The sequence below is a fragment of the Propithecus coquereli genome, unplaced genomic scaffold (genome assembly GCF_000956105.1).
Source record: "Propithecus coquereli isolate 6110/MARCELLA unplaced genomic scaffold, Pcoq_1.0 Scaffold163, whole genome shotgun sequence".
In the NCBI taxonomy this organism is placed as follows: Eukaryota; Metazoa; Chordata; class Mammalia; order Primates; family Indriidae; genus Propithecus; species Propithecus coquereli.
In genome coordinates, this window is record NW_012140858.1 from 4,641,019 (window position 1) to 4,651,364 (window position 10,346).

A 10,346-nucleotide genomic window follows, 5' to 3' on the forward strand; every position below is an offset into this window, starting at 1 on the left:
ATCTAGCATAGAGCCTGGCACATGGCAGACACACAAAAAAGGATTGTTCTTTTATTATTATTATTATTACTGTTCTTGTAAGTTCAGGAAACATGCTTAAGGGCTACTTCATTTGTAAAAAATTGACTTAATCTCTCTGATTTTTTTAATTAGGCAAAACTTCCTGGATGGTGGACAACTTTCCCATCAGAATTATGAAGCAGAAAAGTGAGATAGAAGACTGTCTTGACAGTGTATGGAAAGTTATTTTTTGATGAAAAGAATTCAGGCAAGAACGTCACTGCTCTCTCAAGTGTTGCCTATCTGTATGCTCATCTTGGCTTTTCCTGCCCCGCCCACTCTTGCATTTTGTACCCTGACAGCATGCTGCTCAGGGCTCTGGGAGCTCACATGCTGTTTGTCACCACCTGGTCTCTGCACATGCTGCTCTCTCCTTTCTTCCCGAGATTGCCCCTTTCCCCTCTAAAAACCTCCTATTTATCCTTCAAAATCTCCCTAAGGAGAAGCCTTCTCTAACCCTGCTGCAACCAGGTAAACACATATTCCCTCCTTGTGACTGCCACTGTCCTTCAAGAGCCTTCTAACACTGCACCTTTCTCATTGTTCTGTAACAAATTTCTCTACAGTTTGAATCTATTTAAAGGGAGTCATTCATTCATTCACTCATTCAGAAAGTGGATCTTTGGCCTTTCTTAATCCCCAGCATAGAGACAGGCGAATCTTATGCATTCAGTAAATATTTCTTCTTCTTTTTTTAATAGTTAAGTGTATGTTTTCAGCATTGGTTCAGTAAACAGTATCAGATGAAAGGAACTTGGCTTTATGCAGGGAATGAGAAGGAGGAATAATTCATAGCTGATTGTGAGAAAGCTGCAGAGTCTGTCTTTTGAAGTCTAGGTGTTGCTGTATCAGTCTCAGCTCACAGATGATAAAAGTCGTAAAATGCACAATAAAAATTATGCTTTTCCAAATTACTTTAACAACTAAAGCACACATACAAAAACGATGCTACAAAAATTGACAGTGAAGCTGCCTGTCCTGCGTTCTTACAGCTGGTAGCAAGCATCCAAATCGTACCCACTACTTTCCTTAGCACCCTTTTCATCAAAGAAGTTTGGATGCAGTGAAGGACACAGACATCTCCCGGATCTGAGACCCTTGAGCAGCAGAAACTAATGTTGCTCTGTGCTTATCATGTGTCAGCAGAAACTAATGTTGCTCTGTGCTTATCATGTGTCAGCAGAAACTAATGTTGCTCTGTGCTTATCATGTGTCAAGCATGGAGCTTATGACAACACCACAAGCAGGACACTGTAAACCCATTTTCCAGATGTTGGATCTGAGGCTTAAAGAAATGGACTTTTCCGAGGTGACGGTGAATGGTGAAGATGGAATTCACACTCAGAACTGATTGGATCCAAAGCCATGCTCTTCCCCCTTTACATGACAATGCCTTTCAAACAAATTCTCGTGTCCAAAATAGATACAATACAACCTCTGTATAGACAGGGAGAAGGAGCCAAAGGTATTTTGCAGTGGAAGTTTTAAGGCCCTTTAAACCTGAAAAAAATTCAGGTATATCAGCAAAATAAACAGGTAAATATCTGTCCCTTAATGTTGGTATTTATGTGATTACGAAACCTCAAATGTTGGGATGTTTGACTTGAAATAAAAAGAAAATAAAACAGCCAATCCCAAAATTTTGATTAAAAAGAAAAGGTCAGGTGAAAAGAAATGCCTTTTGTATTTTCGATGTGCCTTCTCGAGAGCAAATAGCTTTTGCTTGATCTTTTCTGTGCCTTTCTGGTGAGCTAATGATTTTTTTCCTGTCCGTACATGCCTTCTACCTACCACAGAGAGCTGTAAAGATGATGGAAAACACTTGCTTATGAAGGAGAAAATCCTATAAATTGGCTCTTAGCTAAGGCAAAATGTGCAAATATTTAAATGTAAGATGTTCTTTCTTGCCGTTAGTCAACAGATTTAACTTTTCCAACAACCCCCTGCCAAGAAAAGTCAATTCCTTAAAGAGTTGGCAGATATGTTATCATGAAGAAAATAAAGAGGTTTTCCTATATGGCAATGCAAAATTATTTTCTTTCTTTCTTTCTTTTTTTTCTTTTTAAAAATTTCCTTCCTGGAAGAACACCTCCAAATTCAGATGTTTTTCCCATGCAATGATCTAGTAGCGCTAAATCCTATTCTACCCCAAGAAGTTCTGACATTATTGAGTGAAATTTTATTTAGGTTCCTGTTAAAAATATGGAATCAACATTCTGCACAAACCAGAGCCTCTTCAATGCTAGTGGTAAAAGGGTTAAAGGTATTGAACTTACCCAGGCTTAAAGTTGTGACCCTCATAATATTAACTATGTGATGTGAGTTAAAGTGATTTAGCTTCTCTATGCCTTCGTTTCTACTCTCGAAATATAATAACATTAATATTTGCCCTGCCTTTGTCATAAAACCAGGTGCTAAATAGTAAGTTAGATGATGTGGTAGATTATAATGGACTCAGTTATTTATCTTCCTGCATCCATGTCCCTGTGAAATGTGACTTTGAAACTCCCTTCATCAAGAGACGGATGTTTCTCTATCCCTTAAATATAAACTGGCCTTGGGCTTTGCTTTGGCAGAAATGATCTAATGCCAGTTAGGAGCCTGTTCAACAGCTATGTGAACAAGCCCAGGCCAGCAGAAAGGCACCATCCCGGCTGAGACCACCCTAGGCCAACCAGCCCCTCGACCACACAGATGCAAGAGTGAGCCCCGTCAAGAACAGACAACTTGCTGAACCCAGCCCAACTCCAAATCACCAACTGCAGAACTGTTATTTTAAGCCACTGCCTTTGGGCTTTCTTTAAATGTAGTAAAGCGAAATGATGCAGGTGCTATATAAGAAAGCACTTTTCAACCCAGTGCTATGAGGTACAACCAACTTTATCATTGTACTAACTTTATCATAGTACATTTTACATTGTACTATCATTGGCATTAAAGGTGATACTCACGGGTGGTGGTCACCCTCTTCAGGCCAGGGCCCCGAGTATTGTTTTTCACGATGTGCAGAGATATCTCGTACTCTTGCCCTGGAGCTAGACCGGTTTGCCGGTAAGAGGTCTCTGGTCTCCTGAGGCTTTTGGTGATCTCTCCCTCATCTTCTTTATTCTGAAAGATAGAAGCAGCTTGGTGAGCTTTAGAGGAGGTGCCAGTCTCTGTATTTATGTGATTCATTCATTCTGCATTAGTTTGTTTCTCTTATTCTTTCATCTATTCATAAAGCACTCACTATGCACACATCAGTACGTCTGAGAATACAGAGATAATAAAGACGTTTCTCAAGTTCATTTCTGCCTCTCGCGAAGCTCTCTTCACCCCTTCAACATATAAGTCAAATGACAGAATGTGAGAGGCCAAAGGGATTCTTAAGCCACAGGCTCAACCTCTCCTCTGACAGACTGAGGCCTACATCAGAGAAGTAGGGTGATTTTTCTATAGTCACACAGCTCATTAAGTGGCAGAGCCTGGCTTAAATTCAGAAACGAGGATCCAGGCCTGGAGAGAGGAGTTGCTCAAGTCAGAGATGCCTGGAGGCATTTTGAGGGAGGGATCACTTCTTCTTCTCTTCTTTTCCTCCAAGTAGAGATTTGCAAGACATTGAGTGGCAATCAGAGCCTGGAGATGACTTAACTTCTCTTCACCTAGGCTCTCAGTCCTGAGTGCTGAACTTACCCACTTATTAAAATCACGGGAAAACCAACATCACTTAAAATATAGATGCAATCACACAAGGTGCTCATTAGAGTCTGTCCTCCACCAAAGCTAAGGAAATTGAGTGGATATAAAAGTCTGCAGAACGCTTTGACCATCTTTCAGGTCCTCAAGGTCTAATACCCCTGCTCTGTTGTGCTCCTTACCATATTCCGGAAAATAATCTCCCACGTTTCAAAAGCAATGTCCAGAGGATCCCACTCCACTTCCACAGATGTCTCCTTGATGGACTTGAATTTTAGGCCTCCGGGTGCAGGTAAGTCTGTAAGGAACAGCACAAAGAAGACGTAAGGATGGGGCAGTGTGTGGTGGGGGCAGCACAGCCAGGATTCCACTACACCCTAAGTGGACGCCTGCCATGGTCAGGGGCTGACAGCCAGAGCTGGAGTGGATTGCAAGTTTCTTTGGGATGCAGTCTGCTGAGAGGCATTACGAAAATTAACGTTAGGAAGAAACATGATGTGATATTGGCAATTTCATATGGTTAAACCAAGAATAAGCACAGGCTTTGGAATCAGACAGAGTTGGGCTAGAATCTAAGCTCTACCATTATTAACAACGTGACCTTGGGCACGTTGCACAATATGTCCTGAGCCTCAGTTACTTCACCTGGGAGAAGGAGGTGTATAAATATGCCTGTTCCTTGGGAATGCACTGAGGGTTGAATGGTATATTCCCTGTAGATGCCAGGCCTGGTTCCTGGCATGTAGCACAAGTTCAATAAATGGCATCCAGTGTAATTACAACTAAGCAAGAAAGGGCCAAATTCTAGCCACAGCTTGATTTTCAGGCATGGAGGTAATTATACTGATGCTAAATTCATAAAGGAATAACTTGAATCCTAGTGTTTCCACTTAAAAAAAAAAAATAGACAATGAGCTCCATTGAAAGGTGGTAGAGTGGCTAAGAGTGTAAGTCTGCCAGGACTGCCAGGGTTCAAGTCTCACCTCTAACACTTGTTAGTTGTGTGGTTTGGGATGAGATGCTTAACCATTCAGAGTCTCAGTTTCCTCATCTGTAAAATGGGCTTAATAATAGCTTCTGTCCCACAGGGTTAAATGAGTTAGTCTGTGTAGAGTGATTAAGACAAAGTCTGGTGCATAGTAAACACTTGTTAAGCATTATCTGTAATGATTCTCTCTGGCAGGAAGGATATAGGAGGACAAGGAGGGAGAATTTATATTAATAGAAAATGAGGAATTTCTTTAAGAAACTGTTCAGTGGACTTAACTGGTTTCTGGCTTCTTAATTGGTATAACTAAAAAGAACAACTGTAAGGTGGTGGGGGCCAAGGCAGGGGGCTTATGCACCGGTGGGCTGAGGGCAGGTGAGGCTGCCCGGAAGATCTCTGCTCACTCACACGTGGCCACCCTGGCACTGACGGGAATGCTCTTCTTGTTCTCTAAGATGGCAAACACCCGGATAAAGTACTCCACACCCGGCTCCAGCTCCCGGATGGTGGTGGACGTCTGGTCCCCGGGCACGCGGAACTGCATTTCCAAGCCGTCTGCGTGGGTAGGCGTGTATATAACCAGGTACTCTGTGACCCGCATCTCATTGTCCCAGGCCAGGTTGACGGTCTCTTCTGTCACTTCTGTCACGACGAGGTCTTTGGGAGGTGACACTGGCAAGGATAAGAGAGGACATCTGGGGTCAGTGACGTGCCCTATAGAAATCCCTCTAGGTTTGTTTCCCTTGACCTGTCTCTTCCACTGTCGGCAACAGAGGTCTGAAGTTCTCCCCTTGAAATCCATAGTCTCTAAATTGTAGAGGACCCCCTGCTGTGTCCCTCTTTAGGACCTGTGGGGGCTGTCCGCTAGTCCATCACCTTTGGGCTGATGTCCCGGGTCAGCAAAGTGGCCTTCACTGTTCTGGCTCTTTCTATTTCTCCACGCCCTGGGTCTTCGTTCAGATTCAGGTCACTGGCATGAGAAAGTGCAGTCTGAGCTTGACTCCCAGCTCTGAACTTTCAGTTACACATCCTTAGCACTGGAAGGGTGTTCTGGGCTCATCTGGTCCAACTCTTTCATTTTCTAGATGGGAATGAGGCAGAGGCACTTGCCCAAGTTTGCTTACCTCGTCAGGTTCAGAACTCATATGTCCTCCCTGCTATGCTGGTCGTCTTTCCAGCTGGGCTTTCCTGCCTTGGCCATGTTAAACATGGATCCTTTTATTTATTCCTAGCTACCAATAGCTTTAATCAAGGCAGAAATTCTCCATTATTACAATTATAACACGGGTGGATGAGAGTAGTACAAAGAGGACTCTCATTCAACGTGAGTATCATTGTTCTTTGTTGTGTTTTCATTTAACCAGCATTTAGTGTGCACTTACTATATACTAGTGTTTAGTGTGCACTTACTATATACTTACTACATACTAGGCCCTGTGCTAACTGCTGGAAACAGTGCTTCTTCAGGGAAGCTTACAGTCCTTGGGATAAAAAATAGTAACGAAAGACAATTAAGAGACAGGTCTACCCTGTGGATGTTAGGCATTTAGTCTTTAGCATTTAAAACAGTTGGTTTTATGTAATGTCACCATCTGTTCGATTCAGTTGAATTTTTACTTCCATCCAAAAAGAGAGATTTTGTTTAGTATTGGTTTGAGGTCAGTGGAGAGTAGGAAAGGAGGTTGATATTTAGCAAATGGGAGGTTATCCCTTAATCTACCACATCTTGGGTTCTGGATGTTAAACTCGGTGTGGATGAGTTAGGCAGACTCAAATACCAGCTATGTGATGGACTGACTGTGTGTCCCTGGGACAATTACATAACCTCTCTGAGCAGGTAGCCCTGTAATAACTGAATGACCAGGGCCCCCTCAAAGAGCCAGCATGTGTGTGTGCTTAATATAAACACATTTATACATATAAAGAATGAGAATCAAAGAGTCGGCACGTGTTTGTAAATACACGCACAGCTCTGCAACAAATACTAGGTGTCCACCCAACCGCGGCTGTGGTCACCCTGGCCTGCGCACCAGCACTCACCCTGCGAGCAGTCTTCCCCGGTGTGGCCCTCGCTGCAGATGCAGCGGCCCGAGACGCACTGCCCCCAGTCACTGCAGTCGTTGGGGCAGGAGCGCTGCCCACAGTCCAGGCCCGTGAAGCCCTCGTGGCAGATGCACTGGCCATCCTCGCAGCGCCCCTGGCCATGACAGTCACCGGGACACCTCTGCTCCTTGCAGTCTTTGCCCATGAAGCCTTCGTTGCACACGCACTGCCCATTCACGCAGCGGCCCCGGCCGTGGCAGTCACTCGGACAGGACAGTTCAGAGCAGTCGGGACCAGCAAAGCCGTCCTCACACACGCACTGCCCGTCCACGCAGCGGCCCCGGTTGCTGCAGTCCCGGGGACATCGGCGATCCCGGCAGTCTTCCCCCATGTAGCCGTCATCACAGACGCACATGCCGTTCACGCAGCGGCCGTGCTGGTGACAGTCATTAGGGCAGCTCATGTCACTGCAGTCGTAGCCCTTGAAGCCTTGCTCGCACACACACTTGCCCTGGACGCAGCGGCCCCGGTTGTGACAGTCACTGGGGCACCGCAGCTGGCTGCAGTCCTCCCCAGTGTAGCCCTCATCACACACGCACTGCCCGTTGATGCAGCGGCCGTGGCCGCTGCAGCCGTTGGGACACTTGAGCTCCCCGCAGTCAGCTCCCGTGAAGCCGTCGTCACACTCACAGCGCCCGTCCACGCAGCGGCCGCGGTTGTGACAGTCGGCAGGGCACCTCTTCTCACTGCAATCCACGCCGGCAAAGCCCTCATCACACACGCACTGCCCCTCCTCGCACCGGCCCTGGCCGTGGCAGGCGTGCGGGCAGGTGAGTTTGCTGCAGTCCTCGCCCGTGAAGCCCTCTTCGCAGTAGCAGGTGCCGTTGACGCAGCGGCCCCGGTCGAAGCAATCGTTGGGGCAGATGAGCTCACTACAGTCTTCGCCCGTGAAGCCCTCGTCGCAAACACACTCGTTCTCCACGCACCGCCCGCGGTTGTAGCAGTTGTTGAGGCACAGGGGCTCACTGCAGTCGTCACCGGCAAAGCCTTCCTGGCACACGCACCGGCCGTCCACACACGTGCCGTGCTCCTCACTGCAGGGCACGGGGCAGATCTCCTGGCTGCAGTCAGCTCCCGAGTAGCCCTCGAAACAGATGCACACCCCGTTCATGCACTTGCCCTGGTCATTGCAGTCGCCGGGGCAGGCCAGCTGGCTGCAGTCCTCACCAGTGAAGCCCTCGTCGCAGACACACTGCCCGTCCATGCACTGGCCGTGAAGGTGACAGTTGCCTGGGCACTCCGGCTCAGAGCAGTTGGGGCCTTTCCAGCCAGGTTCACAAACACAGCCGCATCCTTCAGTGCTGAAGTTGCCCCGGCCACTGCAGAAGGGCCTGGTGTCCAGGCGGCCTGCAACAAAGAGAGCAGAAGCTTTCAGCTGGGCTCGAGCAGCCGAGTTTCTTGGAGATGCCCAGATTCAAACCAGCCAGAGGGTGGTTGCATCCTCAGGCTCCATCTGGCTGGAAACCAGTGTTCAGTGTGTAAAATCAGATGGGACTCACATCCAACTGCATCAGGTAGGAAATCTTAACCTGTGTTCCCCCAAATTACAGACTTGCAGGCAAAGTTAGTGTGTGTATATGTATGTAGGAGTGTGCATACGTGCATGTGCCCATGAGTGCATGCGTGTGTGTGTATTTCTGTCCCTGGGGAGAGGATCCACAGTTTTTATTGCATTTGCAAGAAGTCCCACGATTCCAGTATGAGTCACCGCCTAGTGGAAATGCATGACTGGGCTGTGTTGCTACTTCTCCAGTGCCGAGTCAAGGTCAGCACGTAAGAGATGCCCAAGAAAGAGTTTTTGAACTCAACTTAATTCTGACTCTTTAAGGTCAATAGCTGTGCCACATTTGGGAAGGGATTTAGACCCTCTAGCGCTCAGTTCCTCATAGCCCACTTCCCTGGGGTTCCGTCAGAGTTAAATGAAAACATTAAGAGCTCACTCTTGTGCTTGGTGTTGTTGTCTTTGTCTTCTCTCCCAAAGTTTATTTTGGGTGGACTCAAGTTGGTATGTGGGTTTACGTGACCAAAACATTCTAATTTTCCATAACTGAAATGAGGCAGCTAGGGAGTGGCTTTCTAATTTTATCAGTACACCTTTTAGTTTGGCTTTGTCCCCAGAAAACCCTCGTGCCTCTCTCTTTTGTCCCTCCCTATCCTGAAGGCTGAGTGGTGGTCGAGCTGGGAAATCTGAGGCCAGGACTGACATCGCCCCACACTTTGAGACCTAACTATTGTCTCTGCTGGACTTGCAAGAGTCACTAGTCTGATCTCCATGGAGCCTAATGGGAAGAAACTGAAGTTACCTCTATGTTCTCTGTACCTAGGTACAGTTGTGCAAATATTAATATATTTTATTTCCTTCCTGATTTCCTTCCTGACAGCAGAAAGGAAGGAAACTTAAAAAAAAAAAAAAGAGTTGGTTTGAAAAGTGAGAATCTAAATTTGTGCTGTCCAGTATAATAACCAAGGGCCACATGTGGCTGTTAAGCATTCAGTTGTGGCCAGTATGAATTGAGATGTGCTATAAGTACAAAATACACACTGGATTTCAAAGACTTAGTACAAAGGAACAGAGTGTAAAGTATCCATTAATAATTTTTATATTGATTCCAGGCTGAAAAACTGATATTTTGGCTATATTGAATTAAATAAAATAGATGATTACAATTATTTTTACCTGTTTCTTTTCCCTTTTTTTGATAGGACTACTAGAAAATTTAAGATTGCATATTTGGCTCACCTTATATTTTCACTGGACAGCACTATTCTAAACGATTATTTTAACTTGCTATGTAGCATTAATCCTACTCTGTATTCTCATCTGCATTTTGCCAGGGAGTGACAGAAGTAGAAGGCAAACTAAATTATGCATAAAGAAAACTTTAAAAAAATATTGCCTTAGAAACCTAGAGCATGCCCTGTAGAACCATAAGAGTAGTTGACTTAGGGTGGTTCCAAGTACTTTTTGGTAATTTTTTTTTATGAGTGGCAAACGACATAGATTTTCATCTCTGATTTGAAGTTGTTGAAACTCCCGTGGCTCTATCGACTTTAGAGAATGGAGACGATGTAATTCCACAAGATGGGATGCCCACGGGGATGGGGCCCCAGGTGGGAGAGTACGAGCTCTGGAGACACCCAGGCACATTCACAGCCCCTGTCTCTTATTACTCTTTGTGTCATCTTGTACCAGTTGGTGAACTTCCTGGAGTCTCAGTTCTTAGATCTGCAGGAGAGAGAGCTAAACCTTATCTTACAGGGTTGTTGGGAGAATTAAATGAGATAATAATCACAATACCTGGTACACCGAGGGGGCTTGGTTCATGAATGTGATCATCCTCCTCACTGCTAAATTGGAACATTTTCCCCAATTCTCATAGCCTCAGCACTACCACAGACAGCACTGTGCATTTGTAAGAACACTGGGGTGTGAGTAATTCAGACACTCATTTCAGGACCTTGAGGAACCCCATCTTCCTCCTGGGCCTCAGTTTCCCTATTTACTCCTCCAGCCCCAATT

The 10,346-nt window shown here is 45.7% G+C and overlaps 1 protein-coding gene across 2 annotated transcripts in view; it reads right to left on the bottom strand.

The window, feature by feature from the left end:
• Nucleotides 1–8,185, bottom strand: part of TNC (tenascin C) — a 59,928-nt gene extending 51,743 nt beyond the window's left edge. Inside the window, exons 1-4 of one of the 2 annotated variants that reach the window (XM_012641175.1) lie at nt 6,764–8,185; nt 5,132–5,395; nt 3,918–4,033; nt 3,012–3,168 (exon numbers count right to left, since the gene is read on the bottom strand). In XM_012641175.1, the coding sequence (XP_012496629.1) occupies nt 3,012–3,168; nt 3,918–4,033; nt 5,132–5,395; nt 6,764–8,030 (1,804 nt within the window). In that variant the 5' untranslated portion in view covers nt 8,031–8,185. The remainder of the gene's footprint in view (nt 1–3,011; nt 3,169–3,917; nt 4,034–5,131; nt 5,396–6,763) is intronic. The other variant, XM_012641176.1, reaches the window with a different exon arrangement.
• Between the last annotated feature and the right edge of the window lie 2,161 nt (nt 8,186–10,346).